This window comes from Leopardus geoffroyi, chromosome B3, assembly GCF_018350155.1.
Source record: "Leopardus geoffroyi isolate Oge1 chromosome B3, O.geoffroyi_Oge1_pat1.0, whole genome shotgun sequence".
Classification (NCBI taxonomy): Eukaryota; Metazoa; Chordata; class Mammalia; order Carnivora; family Felidae; genus Leopardus; species Leopardus geoffroyi.
The window spans coordinates 136141356-136162152 of NC_059337.1; the positions used below are offsets into that span (position 1 = coordinate 136141356).

At 55.1% G+C, this 20797-nt stretch overlaps 1 protein-coding gene across 5 annotated transcripts in view; it reads right to left on the reverse strand.

The window, feature by feature from the left end:
* Positions 1-20797, reverse strand: part of ITPK1 (inositol-tetrakisphosphate 1-kinase) — a 179018-nt gene that overhangs the window by 56323 nt on the left and 101898 nt on the right. For 2 of the 5 annotated variants that reach the window (XM_045448288.1, XM_045448287.1), the window contains exon 3: positions 15994-16119. The exons of 1 other annotated variant lie outside the window; for it this stretch is intronic. In XM_045448288.1, coding sequence (XP_045304244.1) covers positions 15994-16119 — 126 coding nt within the window. Of the gene's footprint in view, positions 1-7819; positions 8031-8250; positions 8369-15993; positions 16120-20797 lie in introns of those variants that run through there. 2 more of the 5 variants (XM_045448291.1, XM_045448290.1) reach the window with 2 other exon arrangements.

Consider the following 20797-nt stretch of genomic DNA (forward strand, 5'->3'; position numbering starts at 1 on the left):
ACGGAACAGGGAATTGAGGGCATCCAACACGTCGGAGAAAGTTCATCTTCTAGTTTGGTAACCAGCCTCCTTCCTTCCAGGGTCCTTGTTCCCCTCCCCCAGGAAGATGTCACACGGGAGAACAGAAGTCCTCACTGAGAGTGGAAAGAGAAAAAAGGGGCAGGACAGGTTGGGCACAGGCAGGGAAGGAGCGGGGAGCCCACGAGTGGCTCTAGGGAGCAGTCCTGCTCTACAGTTTGATCTGGTGGTGGATACAAGGTGTATCTGGTTTGCGAAATCCATCATGCTACTCACTTATACCTACAGTTTTCTGTGTATGTATTATACTTCACCTTATTAAAAAAAAGGGGGGGGGTGGGGGAGAACGAAAGCACTGAACTAAGCAGGGAAGCAAGGACCTGCTCCCTGCTCTCAGTATAGCCTGCCTTGTCTTCACCTTCTCTGGGACTCCAGCCTTCTACGTGGAGCAGATCAAGGATGGGAAATGGGGCACAATTCCACCACACCTCCCCAGGGCCACGGCAGCCATCACCACGGATCACGGCAGCGATCAGATGGGGATCACAGCACGTGGGATTCAGAATCCTGATCATCACTTGGTTCCAGAAGTTAGATAAGCATGGGCACTCAGGGCGAATCCCACGTGCCATGCACAGAACAAGCTCTCCAGGCTGATTCCGTGAGTCAGGGCTGGCGTGTTTTAATTAGTGCTTAGGTCACCAAACGAATGCTGGGGAAGACCTGCGGCCGGTGGAAATTACTCACAGGGGTTTTTATGGGAAAGAGGTAACCCTGGGCTTACTCAACATAATCTCACTCCTTCTGACTCTTCCTGATAGCACAACCCACGCCCAGACCTTCCAGCTGATGACCACAAAGGCTGCCCTTTGAACTAGCTCCTTCCACACCAAGTGCTGGATGAAAGCGAGGAAGCTTCCAGTTCCTAAAGTCTTAACACCAAGATGGAGGTCCCGGCAAGATGTTAGAATGAGTTATTATCAGTAACTACGGTAATGATGGTGATGATAGCAGCTAACTTTTCCTGCATGCCCACCAAGTACTGGATGGTGTTCTACACACTTTCAGGATCCGACACACTTATTCCTTACAACCAGCCTACACACTAGGTCCTATTAGCAGCCCCATTGGACAGACAGAAACAAAGACTCAGAGCGCCTCAGTACCTGGCCCAGGCTCTCCGAGTAAGGAAGCAGCCACGATGGCATCTGAATCCAGGCCATCTGGTTCCAGAGCCCTCTAGTTGGCTCGGGGAGGCCTGGCCAAAGGAAAAGCATCTAAATTTTAGCCACGGCCAGGATTTCTCATGTGTGTTCTTATAAAATTTATGTTAAAAAAAGAAAAGTACATCTTTCTCGTGTGCTGTCAACCCAAGCCTCGGCTGTGAGCCTGGTGACACAGCCTGTGAGATCAAGCACGCGGCCTCTGGTGCGAGGACAAGGTAAAGCACCCAAGAAAAAATGGCAATAGAGTTTGCAAGTTCCTTTACCAGAGGAAGAGTCACAGACGGTCAGACCTTGCAAGACCTAAGGGCCCCTTAGTCAGCCTGTCTTTCCAGAAAGGAGAAAGGAAGTAGAAACAAGCCCGAGGGCACACAGCGAAGCGGCAGAGATGAGCCCACAACCCCATCTGCTCCTCCTGGCACCCCAGGGTCCACCCTGGTTCACTCTGCTCCCAAAGGCCCCAAGGAGCCAACACGTTGGGCCAGAGTCTCTGCTTCTATTCCTGAGCCTGGATCAAGACAAACTAACAACAGCCACAAGACAGCCACCTCTCAGGAGAATAAGCAAATGATCGGGCCAGATGCCGGAGTCCACAAAGGCCTCTGGGATGAAGATCCATGCAGCACCAAGGGAAGGACACGTGCAGGATTCTCAGGGCCAGCACGTGCGTCTCTGGACGCACAGGATGCCTGCGGTGAAGGCGGGGGACCCCCGAGGGGAGGACAAACAGATACATCGGTGTCATGAGCAATCACACCATCAAAGGCACAGTACGCTTCTGCAGAAAGTGAACCCCATTCCCGGGAGACTAGCTCCACGGGAGGATGAGGTCATGAACCGTGCTGAGCAAAGCTTTCTGGGGAGGACAGCTAACGAATCCTCTGCGCAGACTACTGAAGCCATGAAATCAACCGCTGTTCACGGACGTGAAATCATCTGAAGCCAGGGTCAAATGTCCCCCAGGCGAAGCCTTCCTGGCACCACCCAGAATACATGCCTGTTCATTACACCTTACAGAAAATCACATACCACAGACAGTCCTGAGGAATCCATGCTAGACCCAAGTGCCTGGATGCATCAGACTGTGCCAGGCAGCCAACCATGGCCCTAGCCAGACCAAAGCACCCACGGCTGTTCAAGAATCACCAGCCAGGGGTCTGAAGAGGTAGCCAGGGCTGGCATGCGGCTGGGGCTGGAGATTCATGCAGCTGAACCTTGGGAGTAGGCTCCCAGAGGCCAAGAGAAGGTTGTGGCAGCACCTGGTCCATACCAGGGACAGAACTGCCAAGTCCTGCCACACACGGTGCCATTCGTAGTCTACCACTGAGCTGTGCAGTACACAAACCACGTAACAGTCCCTGACCATCAGTCGAGGCTTTTTTGCCTTCCAGTCACTGGCTGACCATCTCTTTCAGCCCAGCTGCTGGGTGATCCCGATTCCAACACAAAGGACCCTAAGACACTGTGAAAATTAAGGTAGAGGCAGAATTAAGAAATTGGCTTCAGGGCGCCTGGGTGGCTCAGTCGGTTGAGCGTCCGACTTCGGCTCAGGTCACGATCTCATTGTCCGTGAGTTCGAGCCCCGCGTCGGGCTCTGTGCTGACTGCTCGGAGCCTGGAGCCTGTTTCAGATTCTGTGTCTCCCTCTCTCTCTGACCCTCCCCCGTTAATGCTCTGTCTCTCTCTGTCTCAAAAATAAAATAAACGTTAAAAAAAAATTTTTTTTAAATAAAAAAAAGAAATTGGCTTCAAGTCCTAAGACTGCCATTAACTTTATGCATACTTCTGAAAGCCACCTAAGTCACTTGTATCTTAGTTTTCCCATCTACAAAACCAGTAGGTTGCAATGATGCATTTATATCCTTTCTGACTTTCCAGTCCTAGGATTCTTTGATACTTTGAAGTGATAAGTGAACAAAAAAAGCTCTTTGGGTCCTGGAGCCCAGGGCCTGCTGCCCTCAAGCAAGTACACAGTGTAAGAACTACACAGAACCCAGTCTTGTTAGGACAGTGACACACATTCCCACAACAGTAGAGGGAAGGACAGGAACACGAATGGCGGATAGCCAATGGCTCCACATCAGGGACAGACATCAGTTCGCTAGCTTGAGCGACACCACACGTACCAGGACTGCCTTTCTGTGCAGTGACTAAGATAACTCTCCATTCCTTACAGACCCAGCCCTGGTATGTAGAGGGCACCTCCTCACCTGCTACGTCTCTGACTTTTCTAAAATGGCTCCTTGGGGAGAGCTGGCCTTCCACGCCCACAGACACCTTGGTCTTAATCAGCCCTCATTTGTATTCTGGGGAGCTCGCCAGTGTCTGAGAACTCAGCCTGAGGCCTCCCAGAGAACACGAGGCCAGGAAGAGACGGAGCTCCTGAGGAGAGGGAGAGAGAGAGAGAGAGAGAGAGAGAGAGAGAGAGTGTGTGTCTGCACATCGGGGTGGGGGGCACCTCTGCAGCTACAGGGCAGTCGCATTCCGCCCACCCTCACTGGGGGCTCCCCTAAGTGCGGAGAGACGTAAAGGTGACTGGTGAGGACAGAGTAGGGAAGCACTGCCATATGGGAATATGCAGGGATGCGGGTCACGGCACTCATCTGGCCGTGGGGGGAGGGGGGTGGAGGGAATAGACAGGGTTTCCGGAGGCCAGTGCTGCTGGAGGCATAAGGGTCACCGGCATGGGCCACAAAGAGAAAAGGCATTCCAGACAGAGGGGACAGCAAACGCAAAGGCACGGGGTGAGGGAGGCCGGCATGGCTGGGCAGACATAGGTCTCAAAGGGGAGGTTATGTAAGGCAGAAAGCAGGACAGACAGCTGGAGACACACCAGCCAGGGAGTCTGGATGTGATCCTAAAGCAACAGGGTCCTGTGCCGGGGAGTGGCGGGGCCAGCTTTGAGTTTTGCAGTGACCAGTCTATCGGCACGTGAGGCCCAGGGGCCGAACTCGGAAGGGATGGGCCTGAGCAGTGTGTCCAACACAGCCGGCATTAGGGACATGTGTGCCAGACTCAGCCGTGCAGGAAGGACGGAGCTACTGCCTGACCTCTGGCATGATTTGACAGAGCCGGTGAGAGGAAAACGATGCCCTCTGCCCCTCAGCGTACTTGCTCTCCAGACCCATTATTAAAACCGTGAGCTCAGGCTGGGGTGTTCAGGCCCTCACAGCACAGGGAGTTCTGGAGAGAAAGGCGAGGTATGAACACAGGAGCACCAGACAGAAGCGAGGTGGCCTGGGGTCAAGGTCCAGACAGGCTGCGTGAGCCTGGCACAGACACTGCCCTTGCCAGGGCCCTGAGTGCCAGTGACAAACACAACGGGATGGGGGTACTGTGAGGGTCTGGCACCCCCTGATATTCCAGAACTCTATGCCAAATTAAACCAATGAGAAGCATTTCCAAAAGTGGGGGGGGGGGGGACACAGCCCAGCTCTAGGTTGGTGGGAATGTAAACTGGTACAACCTTATGGGAAGACACTGGGCACCAGCCGAAATTAAGAACACACAACCTTGGCATTTCCATTCCCAGGTATTCATCCCACGGAACTCCCCACGTGTGCACGCAGATTCGCGTACAGATTATTTCATCACTATGGCTTGTTCCTGAAACATCAGTGGGGAGCTGGTTAAGAAAAGGATTTAAAGCAATACCATGCAGCCATTAAACAGAACGAGGCAGCCCGAAGGGCTGATGTGAAGTCATTTCCAAGATCTAGTGTCAGAACAATGGCTTTGTGTGGGGAAGGGAAGACCATCTTTGTTCAGACACACGGGAGCCCCTGAAAAGGTTCAAGACTGTGGGGAGCCGACTGTGGCTGCGCCTAAGATGGGAAGGGGCCGACTGGGCAGCAGAGGTGGGAGGAGACGGTCAGGACCACTGAGAGCCACACCTAAGGAGTCCACCAGAATCACAGTCCATGAGATGACTGGAAAGGTTCACTGGCCCAGGCTGGGCACGAGGTAGGAGAAACACTGGGGCATTCGGGAGGGGCAGACAAAGCTCCCATGGAGCAGAGGGCCAGCAAGGGCCACCCCCGCACCCGTCCCTGCTGACGAACAGGATGGTCACAGCACAAGGGGTTCAGGAGGGCCAAGGAGAGGTCGGAGCAGCCAGGACCCTGTCCCCACAGTGAGCTGTACAGACTCACCGCTGATGGGACATCAGACCCTTTCCAGATGAGGGGAGGGGAGGTGCTGTGAGAGGGCCTGAGTGCCCCACAGACCACGGGTTCTCCTGGGCGTGTGGCTCTGCACGCTAGCCTCGGTGTCCCTGCCTGTGGCCTCCAAGTCACGTGCCCCCCAAAGCCAGATGTCCCCCACGACTGTCTGTCCATCTGGCTCATCTTCCCAGACAATCTAATGTCATGTGACTCACTCGGCCACCTGGCGAGCAGCGTGAGCACAACAGTGTGGTCCCCACGGGTGAGAAACTGTTGTTCGCAGTGCTGACAGAAAAGCCTATGGAGAAATTAGCTCCCGCCAAAACATCACCCCAAATGCTGAGGAAGAAAGGGCTGGAAGTAAACAGAAGGCTATTATTTGAGATGGCAAATGCCTTCTCCCCGCCGTTCCCAGGCCCCCATGGAAAACAATCCCTCCCTTTCTATCCCCAGACTTCAGCACCAAACTTATACATGTTCTCCATCTTCCGTCAGCAGAGGCTGGCACAGTGCCTGGACAGGCTGTTCACCCTGATGAATGTCACATGTTCTGTCACAGCGCCTACGGACCTGGGAAAGGGGCCTGCAGGGCTGGGTGCTGGTCAGAAGGCACCCCTCCCAGGCTGACGCTAAACCAGGAGAGACTAGCATTTCCATTAAGGGATCGCTGTGGGGGCCACAGGGGGGTCCCAGCAGTCACCTGACCCCACGGTCAGAGCTGGCAGCTGAGCAAAGTGAGGACCAGAAGGGGCTGCCCGGTCCCGGGTCACGCAGCAGCTGCCGCACTCCTCAAGCACCTGTCTTAAGCCCCGTGCGCCCCCTCCACGCACGCAGGCCTACATGCCCACCTGCTCCCCACGCGCATCCCCACACACCCACCCACGCCCGTCCCCACAATGCTCAGGTGAGGCTATGGAGCCACCCTGCCCTCGGGCCACTTCCCAGGATCCAGGCCACAGGGCTGCTTGGCCTGCCCTACACGCCCACCCTCCCCCAGCCCTGCAGCCAGAGCTGAACTCTCAGTTCCCAGAACAAGCCAAGGCCTCCCCGATGCCCACGGGCTCCCCTGCACTTTGCTGGGGGGTGCCAGCATTAGTCACAGAACTCGGGGTGCCCACACTGCTGTCGGTGAGGGTAGAGGAGTCGTGTGGAACCAGTGCAGGGTTTGCAGCACGCTGCTGAACTCTGGGAACGCCAAGGGCCACTCTAGCCAGCAGTGCCTGGGCCCCCACCTCTATGCTCAGCTGCCCCAGCCTCCCCGCCTCCAGTACAGGCCCCAGCCACACAGGACAGGGAGCCACTGCTGCCACACCACACCCCATGGCAGTGACCCTGGGGCCGCAGACCACTGACTTCCCAGTGTCCTTTTCGGCCCTGCTCTAACCAGCAGGCAATGGGTATGCTCGCTTTGTATGCTCTTCCCTGGGCAAGTGCTTCAGCCTCACCGGCTTATTCAGTGTCCTCTGTGCCTGTACTGCCAAAGAGCCTGGTAGACGCGCCCCCCCCACCCCCACCGGCCTGCTCCACGATCACCCCTCAGTCAAAAGGCCTTAAATTTCGACCTCAGTCCCAGTTGTCAACTCCTCAGAGAGGCTGCAGGATGAAGTGGCAAGAACTTCCCTGTTAGACAAGCCTTGAGTTTCCTTCTTCCTAGAACTTCCCATAATTGGAGATTGTGTTCCTTTTTCCTATTTGCTTGTGTTTTGTTTGCATTCTCCTTCCCCACACCCTGCATACACACACACAGATACACCTCTGTGGGGGCAGGGCCCCAGTCCACCTCATCTGTTTTATTGATCACTGTACCTGCAACTTCTTTGAGGATTTCTGGCATACAGGAAGTGCTCAATTAAGACTCGTTGAATGAATGACATTAACAGATCTTCAATGACTGATCTTAGAGATCAATGAACAGGCTGAGAGGCGCAGGCCGGGTCAGGGGCTAGAAGCAAGGGGCTGTGGGCGGTGGGAGACCTGAGACAGTGGGCATGGACCCCACCAGCATGAGCTGTGCAGGGAGGGGCTCAGAGAAGGAGGGTCCTCATGCCTCGGAGGACCGAGGTCAGCAGAGGCCGGCTTGGCTGGTGAGAAGCTTTGTGATTTACCAAAGGTGAAGGAAACCACAACGGCTTAACCGTGAGCATACAGCATACCCCAACCCTAACCCTAACCCCAACCCTAACCCTAACCCTAAGAGCACACGGGGAACGTGGAAGCCAAGTCAGGAAGTCATGGCCCCAAAACAGGCCAGGAGGAGAATGGAAGAAGGTGAGCTTTCTGCTACAGGTGTTACCAAAGGAAGAATCCACGAAGACTTCAGACCTCCTGGCCTGAAGAGCCCAATCTCCAAAACTCAGATACTGTATCCAATGAGGGCTCAGTATCCAAGCTTTTAAATCAGAAGGGTTTCACTTACCCACCGGAGCTCTCACAGCTGCCGACCTCCCAGAAAGGCAGGGGTCTCGACCCGGGGGCGAGCCTGCCCCCAGGAGACACGCAGCAGTGTCCGGGGACAGTTTTGGCTGTCACAATTGAGGGTGGCACTCCTGGCACTTAGTGGGTGGGGCCCAGGGATGCTGCTGGACACCCCGCGGTGCACAGGATGGCCCCACAGTACAGAATCATCCAGCCTAACAAGTCAACAGTGCCGAGGCTAAGGAACCCTAAAACTACGTGCATAAAAGTACCTTCCTCAACCCTGGTAAAATTTATTATTAATAAACGTTAGTATTTCTGAAACCCAATGCACCTCAAACCCTGACTGCCTCCCTCCCCCCCCCCCCCGCAACGGCCAGTGTGCTGGGTCAGAGCTCAGGCTCCCAGGGCAGCCGGCCCCTCCCACTGTACCGCCTGGTGCTGTACAAAGTCCTGCTCTGCTTGGGGCTGGTAACAGGGTCATAAAGTCGTGGGTCTGCCTGGGGGACCGGTCTTCCTCTCCACACAGGAAAGGCCCTGCACACAGCTAATGGCACTAAATGGCACCAACCTCCCCTGGGGAGAAAGAATGATTCACCGTCACCGCCTGATCTGGGCGCACAATGGGCAGATTGTGTGGCCGTCTCCACCACGGCGGGGGGTGGGGAGGGTGGCCTTGTAACCCAGGGCAGGAGTCATGACAAGACTGACTTCATGGCCACCTCAGGACAGGATCTGTCCTCTGAGGCCAGGGTCACCAACTATGCCCAGTTCTGCCTCCCCTGGCATCTGCTGGTTAACATTTATCACTGTGCAGCACCAGCTGGGTCGGAGGCAATCCCAGACGGTGGTGACCTCTTCCTTCAGGTGCCCCTGCATCACTGGCCCTCACACCCCAAAGCCATTCTGAGGCCTATCTGAAAGAGTACGAGCTATGATCCTGGCTCCGTCGTGTTTGGACTAAGCAACCCCGGGCGAGTACCTTAACTTCCTCGGGCCTGTATCCTTACCTGGAAAAGGGGGAAGTAATTCCATTCTCCCAGGCACTGACAGAAGCACAAAGTGAGATAAGAGATGTGGAGCGCCCCGGGCACCGAAGGCCAGCTGGGACCTGCTCGGGAAGTGGTAGCCTCTGGCAGGGCTCCACGGTGGCCGCCCAGATCCTTTGCTGGCGCCCAGGGTTCCGATTCTGACACCACCAGCCAGGAGGCCACAGGCCACTAAGCACTGCTTCCAAACTGACAGAAACTCACTTAATTTACGTCAGGTTTAGGTATCATCTCCCTAATCAGGTTAGAAGGCCTGGAACAACAGAATCTGGTTTCTTCTGCTTCCCCTCCATCCCTCCAGCTTGCGGCACAGAGCCCCAGGCTGGCGGCCCACCCAGTAAACATCTGAGGTTGGAAGGGTTTGATCCAGCGCGGCTGGGAAATCATTTCTGAGCCCTAGGGGTCGGGGGCAGTGCAGAGCTCTGGTCTCAGAGGTGATCACCGCTGCTCACAGCAGCCACCTTTGGAGATGGCCACCGCAGCTTTCAATGTCCCCATCCTACGGTGCCATCCCAGCACGTTCCCTGGACGGCAGGTGGGGCGACCGGGGAGGGGCGGAGCCAGGCATGTCCCCTGACCACCACCAGGCCCTGCCTTTAGTTGAAGTCAGCGCTCATTTCACAGAGAACACCTCCAATCTGGGGACATATTCATCATCACTGCCTCACTGACTACAATCGTGACTGAGGACTCCTAGGTCAGCTGTGACGCGTAGCTACTGTCCATATGGTGGTGGTTGTGGTGGCAGCAATAATAATAATAATAATAATAACAGGCTGGCATGATGGAAGGGTCACTCAGTGCTACACCTGTCATCACGCCCCAGGCACCACTGGTAAGGAAGAGCGGGGGACCACGTGTACACGCGTGCACACGCTCGGAGCAGGTGCTGCTCCAAGGGCACTGTGCCTGTCAGTTGCTCAAGCCTCACAGCAACTGCCACGTTTAAGCCTCAGAAGGAAAGCGCACGGTGGGGCTGCTGGATTACTGTCACCGCAGATGGCCCCCTGGCCTGCAAGCAGATCATAAGTGCCTGACTCCCTGCGGTCAGTCATGGCCACAAGAATCAATGAGGCCACGGCACGCGTCACCCTGGGACAGAAACTATGAGCCAGAGCGCGCTTCGTGGATTTCTCTTCCTTCTGCCGTGAGGACCGGTCTGCTGCCGCTCTGTCACCCCAGCTCTCAGGCGTGCAGAGCTCAGCCGGCCCTCTGACAACATGGGCCCCAGGGTAGGAACAAGCCTGCGCTGAGTTGCAGGACCTGCCTGTTACTGCGATGCGGCCGAGCCTGTCTGGACAGACCGGAGCAGGAAGGGCCTTGGAAGCCATCTCCTCCGACATCCGAGGAAACCGGACTCTGCAGCTAGACTGGGAGGCAGTGGCAGGTCACACATGGGCCCCAGCAGAGGCCCCTGCCTGGCCTCCGAGGCCGTCAAGCCCACGTGGCCAGTGCTCTGAGCGCTGGCCACGGTCAACACGCTCGGTCCTCCCGCAGCCCCGGGAGGCAGGGACTAGGACTGCCCCTATTTTACAGATAAGGGAACTGAAGCACAGGGGAACTTAAAAGACATTCCCAAGGCCAACCAGCAGGAAGCGGTGGGGAGAGCTCTGAACCCAGGCAACGGACTCCCGTGTCGGTGTTCCGAACCGTTCTGCTCTGGGGGATAATAACAGGCCAGAGGAAGAAAAAGACAAATCTGTGGGCTCCAGACATCTATGCACGAAGTGTACGAAGGGCTCCAGGAAAGGTATACAAATGACCAACGAGCACACGGAAAGATGCCTGACAGCATCGGCCATCATCAGGGAGATTTAAATCAAAACCACAAGATATTTAAGTCAAATTTAAATCAAAACCACTTCACCCCCGCTAGGATGGCTAAAGTCAGAGCTGGGTAAGTGCTGGTGAGAATGTGGAGAAAGCAAAACCCTTCTGCACTGCTGGTGGGCATGTAAAACAGTGCGGCTCTAGGAAAAACAGTCTGGTGGCTCCTGGATCGAGTAAACAGTTGCCATGTGGCCCAGCAATCCCCCTCCTGGGCGTATATTACCAGAAGGAATGAGAATGTGTACATACAAGCTTACGGCAGTGGTATTCTTAATAGCCAGAAGATGGAAACCCATCACCTGATACCTGGATACACGACGTGGTGTATCCAAATGGAAGCTTACAGCCATCAAAAGGAAGGAAGCACCATTTCGCACCACGGCAGGGATGAACCTCGAAAACGTTATGCTAAATGAAAGAAGCAGTCACGTGCGGTCCAGTGCTCTGTGATTCCGTTCCTATGAAAGTCAAGAATAGGGAAATCTACAAAGACAGAAAGTGGTGGCTACTCAGGGCCGGGAGGGGAGGTGATGGTTAAAGATTTGGGGTTTCTTTCCAGGGTGAGGAAAATGTCCTAAAATGGACTGCACAGATCTATGAATACACTAAAACCCATCGATGATACACTTTTAAGTGAGTGAATGGAATGGCATGCGAGTTCTATCTCAATAAACCGGTTTTTCAAGATGAGGGGTGGGGGGTGGGGAGCCGAGCTACTGAGAGTTGATTCAAAAAGCTGGTTCCTTTCAGGTAAAACAATCATTTAAAAAAACCAGCTGTGCAAAGCGTGCCTTCTCTGCCTGCAACCAGGAGGCGAGGAAAGAGCTCCCTTCCCAGATCCATTTCATACAATCAAAGGGCTGCCGGGGACCTGAGAGGGGAGTGGGGCATTTCCCCTCATGGGCCTGTCGTGGGCCTGTGGTAGGGGCGCTCAGAGGATCACAGGGGCCCTGGGATGAGGACGGGGCAGTGCTGAGCCCCCAGGGGCATGAGCTCTCTCTTCTTCACTGCAGAAACTGCCAGGCTCCAACGACTATGGTGTCCTCACTACTCAGAGTTCATCTTGCCTTGGCAATTTCCCCCTCCTAAGCAGGCCCTCTCTCATTCCAGTGAAATCTGATCTTCTCACTCTAACCCCTGGCCTGCAGGATAAAGTCCAAGCTCCCCAGCCTGTTCCTCCAGCAGCTCCCCACACCCCAAGGCTTCCCCAGGTGCAGCCACCAGGCAGCACGATCTGCCTCATGAGCCCTCCCTGTGTCCCGTTCCCAGCTGCCCCCTGGAGCCATTTATTCCTTTCTCTGACCCACCAGGATGCCCTGCACGAAGCCAGCACCGCAAAGCCAGCACCACAAAGCTCCTTCACTGCACAAACACACGGGCACAATTCCTACGTAGCAGGCACCATGGGAGGCAGTGAGGATACCCGGTGAGCTCGGAGCAGATGCAATCCCCGCCCCTGCAGCTAATAACCCCCAGAGGGACAGACAGACAGTAGGGACTGATAAAGCATGATGTGCTTCCAAAGTGAGGGAAGGAAAAGCATAAAACTATGAGGGCCTGGGATGGCGGATATGTCCTTGGTGAGATAATCAGGGAGGTATCCCTAAGGAAGGGGCACCTGAGCTGAGAGCTGGGAGCAAAGAAGGAATTTCAAGCACAAGAACAGCTTGTGCAAAGGCACTGAGGTGGCCAAGAGCTCAGAGCTTGAGGGGCAGGTGGGACAAGATGAAGATGTGGAGAGAGGCAACGGCCAGATCACACAGACCTCGTGGGCCTTGTTAAAAACTGAAGTCTTTGTTACGGCTGCAAAGAGACGGTACATGGTTAGACACCAGGATGTGATCAGATCTGGCTTTGCCCTAACTCATCACTCTGGCAACTGTGAGGACAGCTCCTGGGTTCCTGCTCGGCCTCCCCGCGGGGCTCGGCCTCGCGTGGAAGGTGCTCGGCAAACAGCGTGTTGCCCAAAGAACACCTCCGGTATTCAGACTAGGGGTTCCGGGACTATCTGTGGAACACTTCACAATCTCCCAGCCTAATCAAGACAGGAGAAGAGGTGTCAATTTAAACTCAAACCTCGTTTTTCCAAGCTCATTCAGGGAAAGCCCCAGGATGATCCTCCTAGAAAGCTCCACACGCCCCACAGAACACAATCACTGTAACCCTTCTGGGCAATTCTGGGGCTGGAAGGGGCAGCAGAAGGTCTGCCCCCAGCCCCTGTCCCGCCAGGTTGCCCTGGATGCCACAGTGAGAAGAAGGTTCTCCAAGCATCCCTGAGGAAATAGCTTCAGAGGCCAGGGCTCCCCCGAGCATGGGGACAGGGACCCTCCCACCACCGCAGCCCCACTTGCCAAAATGGGCAGGGCCCTCAAGGTCTGTGCACTGATACATGAATCTCGGGCAGAGAGACAGCAGCACCAGGCTGCTGGCTCCACATGAACCCTGGTGCAGAAAAACAACTGAATCATCCTGATAATTCTCCAAGCAAAGCTCTCTTGGGGCCAATATTTAAAAAAAAAAAAAAAAAAAAAAAAAGACTTAAGTAGTAGTTTCTATGGCAACCAGCTTTAGTGATCCGCAGTGAACCCCAGGCCCACACCCTCCAACCTGTCCTCAAAGGCAGCCAGGAAAAAAGCATAACCTCTCAGCTCTGAGAATGCCTTTCTATCCCAGGCTAAAGGCCTCATGGCAGCATCCCGGGAGCAGAATGCTATAGGGCTGGTCAGAACACCTCAGACGCTCCTCTTCCTCGACTCACTTCTCCTGCACTCAAGTATTGCATCTGGAGAAGGCCCTTCAAGACAAGCCCCTTCTGGGGCAAACCATTATACTCTGTTTTCTTATTCACGACAAACTGCAGAAAGGCCAGCTTTGCAAACCCAAGCCCTGGGTTCTGCTTCCCCGCTATTGACCCTATGGCCCTTACCCACCCAAGCCAACATCTCCTTGTTAAAGTCCAGCATATATTTTAAAACAAGAATCTGAAAACAAGGGACGTGACCAAGGTCAAGCGCCAGTTTATCGGGTCTGGCTCTGAATCCTATAGCAGAAGCGGGTGACCAGGTCAGCGCTGACAGTGACTTGATGGCAGGAGGGAGGCTGGAGTGTAGCCGACTGGGCCTCTCCCCTGGCCCTCACCCGGCGTCCCTTGGTCCTTCTCTTCACCAGCCCCTGCCTGTCCCCTCTCTTCCTGGGGCCTCTGGAAAGCCCAGCCTGTCACCCTTTTCCCTAAAGGATTGTTCTCTTCACAAAGGAGGAAACGTCCTGGCCTTATCAGATATCCGGCTTCATGCTCGAGCACAGAGCACAGGGAAAATTTATCCCAAAAATACCAAGGCTGGAAGGTTATACTGAGGTCACCTCAGTCATCTGAGGGCTGGCCCAGTGTGTGTGCCCTGGCTGGGACAGGCTCCAGGGAACCCAGTCAAGACTTCCCTGGGAAATGCACCCGGTGGCTGAAACCTCGAAGCCACACGTCCCCACATGCCACCCCCTCCCCCAGCCCTGCGGAACCTTCTCTTCTACCAAGAACACAACACAGGGGACCCAGTTCTCCTTCATGGTTTAGCCATCCCCTGCCCGGGATTGTGGGCTGTGCATGTGTTTATGGGAAGTGAGGGATGGGGATCCCCCTATGGGAGGTTGGTCAGGGCACTGAGGCAGGCTGGGGGCTACACCCTTGATCTAGGAGGACAGCACGAATGTAACAGTGGTGGTCGTACTCAAGTCCAAGAGGCAGAAGCAGCTCCTTTATGCACACGGACGTTTACTTCTCACAGCAACCTGTCCATCCTAAGGAGCAGGAACTAGCAGCATCCCCATTTTACAGAAGAGGAAACTAAGGCTCAGGGAAGTCACATCATCAAAATGGCAGTTGACCTTCTACTAAGCACCTACTGGGGCCCGAGCAGTGTCAGGTACTCCAGCCAACATCATACAAAGTTTTCCTGATCCTAAAACCATTGTATAGATAAGAACACAGAGTCTCAGCAAGGTCACGGAGGAGCCCGAATGCGCTTTTCCCACGGCCTCCAGCCCTATGAAAGCGAGAGGGACTTCAGGTGGTTGGCAAGGCAAAGGCCCTGAAGGACACGACATGGGGGCAGCACCCCCTCCCTCCAGCATAGGGGCCACCGGCAGGCCACACCTGCTTCTGGGCTGCTTGCACACAGGATGTGGGGATCTGTGGCCAAGCTGGCCAAGGAGGGGGTGAGAGTCACAGGGAGGCAAGGAGGGCCCTGGACACATGGAGGAAAGAAAATGCTGTCAGCAGGAGGGCTACCGTGTGGTGAGGAGACTAAGGAGAGTCCCCTTTGTCCTGACAGAGAAAGACAGGACATCACATCTCCAATTATCACATGCTGACAAGTGCTCGCTCAAGCATCCCCTCCCGCTAGGAAGGCCCTCCATTCTGGCCGCATTTTCACTGATAATATGACTTTGTTTTTCGTAACCCTCGAGCTGCTTTCCAGAGGAATGAATCACGGTCTTGTCCACGACAGAGAAAACCCAGGGCAAGTCAGCGGGGGCAAAGGCAGCACCTCCCAAGGTGGCGGGTGGGTCATCACGGGGTCAAGATCTGGGAGGCTGTAGGAGGAAATGGGACTGGGAGGAGGGACCAGCCAAGAGGATCCAGTCCACGCTCAGAGACAGGCACGCAGGGGTCAAAGCAGTCGGCACAGCGAGGGAGCTTCCCACCAAGGCAGGACTCGGGGAGCTAGTAAGGCTATTGTTATTTTTTTCAAGTTTATTTATTTACTTATTTTGAGGGGGGGGCAGAGAGACAGAAGGAGAGAGAAAACCCCAAACAGGCTCTGCACTGTCAGTTCAGAGCCTGATGCAGGGCTCAGTCTCACAACTATGAGATCATGACCTGAGCAGAAACCAAGAATCAGATGCTTAACTGACTGAGCCACCCAGGCGCCCCAAGGGTGTTCTACTGCAAAGGCCCCTAGGATTCCCTTTCTCAAAGCCTGGCAAGAGGGTCCCACCCCTCATGCCAACTCAGAACCACTGACTGTGACTGTATGTGCTGAGGGTGTGGGGGTCACATCTGGACTCCACAGTGTCCTGATCTACACAGATAGAGAGCAGAGGGGGTGCCAACCATGCCCTGGATGGACCCCATTTTACACCCAAAGAGACCGAGGCCCTGGCAGCGAAGCACCTGACCCCAGGCCATGTGCTGGGGCAGCAACAGAACCATTACCACGGACTACTCAGCAAGACAGCTGCTACGGCTTTAGAGATGCACAGAGCCCTTCTCAGGCCTTCCCTCCTCACCATCCTTGCTCACCTGGAACCTGTGTACCAGCTCCAGGGACTGGCTGTCATTCTGGTCGGCTTCAAGGATGACATCCGTCAGCTTGTGGATGATGACGTCCAGGGGGCCTTGTTCCTCAATTGGCCGGCTAAGGTTCAGCTGCCAGGGGAGACAGAAGGACACCGAGAAAAAGAAGAACGTCAGCACCTGGGCCAACTGTCCCCACTGTACTCCCCACCCCTCCGCCCGTCCCTGACGCACTGGGGAAACATGGACGGGACAGCACACGCCCACGAAGATCCCAGACTCCTCCACAGCAGGGCCCGAGCCCCATGCTACCCCTCTTACAGAAGACACACACATGAAATCGAGGCATCTACTGGTTAAGCAGGCATCACTACAAAATCGTTTTATAGAGAAAACGTATACTGAACGTGTCCCATCTGGTCAATGACCTGGATTTTTCAGGTAGGGAAACGAGGGCTCTGAAGCCACACAGCTGGGTCTAAACTGAGATGTAAGGAGACACGCTTCCCATGAAACTACAGTCTCAGCAAAGCTGTGATCTTCACGAACCAAAGAGGTGCTGCTTTCACAGGCCGGCAGCTTGCACCTCACACAGAAATCAGGGCTCATCACAGACACGGTGAGGGAGTGCGGGGCTGCCTGGAGCCCGTGAGGCACAGCTGGCCCTGCTCCGCTGGGGGCTGTGTTTATTTTTTCAAGAATGCGGGGTTAGGAAGATCACATCCCCAGGGAGCCAGAGCCGCCCAGCTGACAGACAGTCGGCATCACCTGACCCCAAGACAGGAGCACCTGCCAACAGCCAGGACGGCCTGACACCGCGCTTCGTGACCTGCCAGATGTCTGCCGCCCGGCACACGGCCACCGCCACCTGCAAGGCCGGTCCCTCGGAGGCAGCGGCGCCAGCCCGGCACCTGGCTGACCCCCTGGATGGCCTCAGGAGAGGCCAGAGAAAGCCACCGGCCCCACCCCTACACCCATCCCCGCACAAGTGGGGCTCCCTCCAGGAGTCAAGGCTGTTTCAAAGTTGCGAGTAGAGAAATCACAGTGACGGCTGCACACGTTCACTCTGGGTGATAAAAACTGCGTTTTCATGCTCCAACCATGGGGATAAGAGGTGATTTTACAAATGAGGAGAGTGGGGAATATGGACTTTGGAAACCTCACTAGGATCTGCCAGCGGGAAAGTGGTGGTGCTCACAGGCACATGCGAGGCTGGGCTTGTCACTCAGTGCCCCCGGCCCCATCCCTGACCCTCCGTGAGCCTTGGGAGGCTGTCCTCTAGTGCCACAACCACCTAGTGGCCCTGTCCTCTGGCCGAGTGGCCAACTGGAGGCACGTGAGAAGAAGGGAGAGGGAAAAGTCTGGCTGTCTGTTCCCACTGTCCTCACGTCCCCACCGTATTTCTGCCAATAGCCACCATCCCTGCCAAGCAGACAGTCCCTCCGCTGCCTCTGGGCCCCCGTACACCACCTTCCCTCCCCTTGTCCCCTCCGGCCTGGGGTGGTGACAGCTTGCCACTCTTGGGGTGCCTCACCACATCCTGCTGGCTGCTTTGACCCAGCCCACACCTGTCATCCTCTCTTATTTACACTCTTATCTAATTAAACCTTCAGAAAGTACCAGCTCTTTCCTCATGGTATCCTTAACTCATTGTTGTTGTTTTTAATATCTGCCAGAAAAGATGTTAAGGGACTTCTCCTATTTAATAAAAAAAAAAAAAAAAAAAAATCCCAGGGCACCTGGCTGGCTCAGTTGGTTAAGTGTCCAACTCTTGATTTCAGCTCAAGTCATGATCCCACAGCTAGTGACACCGAGCCCCACATCGGGATCTGCGCTGACAGTGTGGAGCCTGCTTGGGATTCTCTCTCTCTCCCTCCCTCTCTGCCCCTCCCCTGCGTGTGTTCTCCCTCTTTCTCTCCCTCAAAAATAAATGAACATTTTTTTTAATCCCATGGATCTCACAATAATACTGAAAGAGACTCTTCCCACCCCATGGTGACTAGCCTGTATACAGAACAAAAAGTCAGACTAGCTGAGAAGCCGACCTTCCCTTCTAGGGCTCCTGGGTGGGAAGGGAAGCAGCACTTGCTATCCTCACATCAAGCCCCAGAGCTAAGGGTGACATTGTCGCCATCACAGACCAGGACACCAAGAGCCCAAGGCGCCCACTAAGTGACCAGGCAAGGCAATGCGACTGGGAAGAGGCCCAACTGGGGCCTGGATGGAGGCCAAACAGTAGCCCCTGTGGGCTCAGCCTGCAGCCAAGCTGCCCAGTGTCCTGGACCAATGCACGAGCCCGGCTCATCATCCCCCCGGGGCCTCAGTTTCCCCTTCGACAAACAGAGGAACTTGCAAGGACCCTTCTGGTTCTGTCTGTGGATTCGGTATTACATTCCCATCCAACTCCACTTCCCAGGAAACCAAAAAACGAGAAACAGAACTTGAAGGAAGAGACCAAAGCGGGTGGGAGGTGGTAACCTGGGCAAAGAACAGCAAATTCGCAAGAGACGCCATAGGCCCCAACCTATTTTTGCCGTAACCCGTGGCTCCACCATGACAGGTGCCACAAACAGGAGACCGATATTTTCAGACCAAGGCAGCTAGAAATAGAAGAGAACTGGGTCACGTGGGAGACGCTGGGCTGTCGGAAGCTCCATCCCCACTCCTCCAAAGAGAAGCTTCCAGGTCTCCTGTGCAGTATGAGGGGACACAAATGTGTCCCTGTGGTTTTGGGGAAGGAGGTGGACAAGGGAGATCCCCCTGGCTCGTCCCTGCCTGACATCAGCCTGCAGCCTGCAGACCTGACAGGCATGGGCTGTTTGGAAAACAAGCTCTCCGCGTTCCCGGCCGCTCCACTGAAGGTAAACAGTTGAGTTCTGGAAGCCAGCCACCTTCCTTTGTATATTTTCCAAGCATTTTTATGCCAGTAAAACCCTTTCACGAGAACGGCAACTTGGGACACACATCAGGCCTGGTCTGGTCCTGGCTCGGCCATCTCTCTCACGGCAGCATCTCTGCTGAGGCCTGAGTGGAGCTGTCACTGGTTCCAGAAGGTTCCCCAGCACATCTTCTCCTCAAGTAGCCAGATAAGCCATGATCGCCCTGAGGGGTCTATCCTCCCTACAAATGCCTCGAGGGGACTCTGGTCTCTCACTGCTGGCTGGGAAGGAGGAGGTGGGCACTCAGGCAGGGTCATGCTGGGAGAGTGGCTGGCTCCCAAGAAGCCAGGACACGGCAGAAGAGGGGACCCTGGTGGGCCAGGTTTCATTTCTCAAGATGGGGTGGGGAGGGGGGACTCAGGCAGAAGGGAACTCGTTCAACTGTCATTTTGTTTTTCTGACCACACTCTGCCTCCAGAAAAGGGAACTTTCCCAGGAACTTGTTCTCTTCTGCGGAAAGGGTCCGATCTGTCCCTCAGCCAGGAACAAGGATGTCTCAATGAAAGGGCTGCCCGCTGTGGCCAGAGGAGGTCTGTGGGTGCCATGCTTCCAAGTCACGCCATCCTGTGAGGCCAATGCCGGACGCTGTTCTGCACAGAGCTCAGGATTCGGATGAAACAAGGACCCACTGTTTCCCTCGGCTACGAAGGCAGGAGGCTGACTGGAGATGGGGGGCAGGGGGCACCGGGAGCAGTTGGGACAAAGGCCTGCAAACCCCAATGGCCGGAAAGTTACCTCTGACTCCCGAAGCAAGCAACCCGATCCAAGGTGAGCTAGACTCTGACTATCCCCACGTCTCCCACCACCTGGTCTGGGAGGAAGATGTGCATGGCAGAAGCCTGGAAACCCCATCACAGCTCAGCTGCTCCTGGGCTGGGCAGGGGATTTAACCGCTCTGCACCTCAGTTTCCACAAAATGAGGATGTTACCTTACTGGGCTATTTTGGGATTAGAACATCCCATTTACGGATGGGGCACAGGGTAGATGTCCGGCAGGTGCATTAATACTGCTCTGGGTGCTTAGACAACTAAGCACCCGCCTCTGCCTACTCATTTGCCAAGTATCCCCTGGGCACCGCCTGGGCACCAGATGCAGAGTCCCTGTGCTCCCCTCTCGAGGCTCTCTGTCAGTAACCCAGTGAATGTCCCAGCTCACTCTGGAAGCTGGCCCAAGCGATACAGCTACATGTCACTCCAGGCCCCACATGGGAGACGAGCTCCTGTGTCTGAGCCGCCCCTCTGCCCAGAATATCCCCTGGCCCCACGTCCCCTTGTCCCCACAGTGACAAGTCCCAGCTCCAAAGCTCAATCCTTTTCCAGACTTCTCAACTCGTTCTACCCCAAACAGGAAGATTTAATGGCTCCCTGGTCTCACTCACCCATATCCCTGGGACCCCCTGCGTATCCTTCAGGGACTGCTACCTAACTTCTAAATATAAAGTCCTTCCTGGGGCACCTGGGTGGCTCAGTCGGTTGGGCGTCCAACTTCGGCTCAAGTCATGACCTCGCAGTCCATGAATTCGAGGTCCGTGAGTTCGAGCCCCGTGTCGGGCTCTGTGCTGACAGCTCAGAGCCTGGAGCCTGCTTCGGATTCTGTGTCTCCCTCTCTCTGGCCCTCCCCCGCTCATACTCTGTCTCACTCTCTCTCTCAAAGATAAACAAACGTTAAAAAATATTAAAATAAAATAAAATAAAACAAAATAAAGTCCTTCCTCTAATCCTGCCTCGTCCACCAGATCCTGAGATCCCCAAACACCAGGGCTGGGCCTGGCATCCCCAGGGAAGAGCTTGCTAACGTGTGCTAAACACAACCAGAAGTTCTGAAGAACACAGTGAACGATGCAGGCCTACCGGAAGGGGCATCCCGTGAA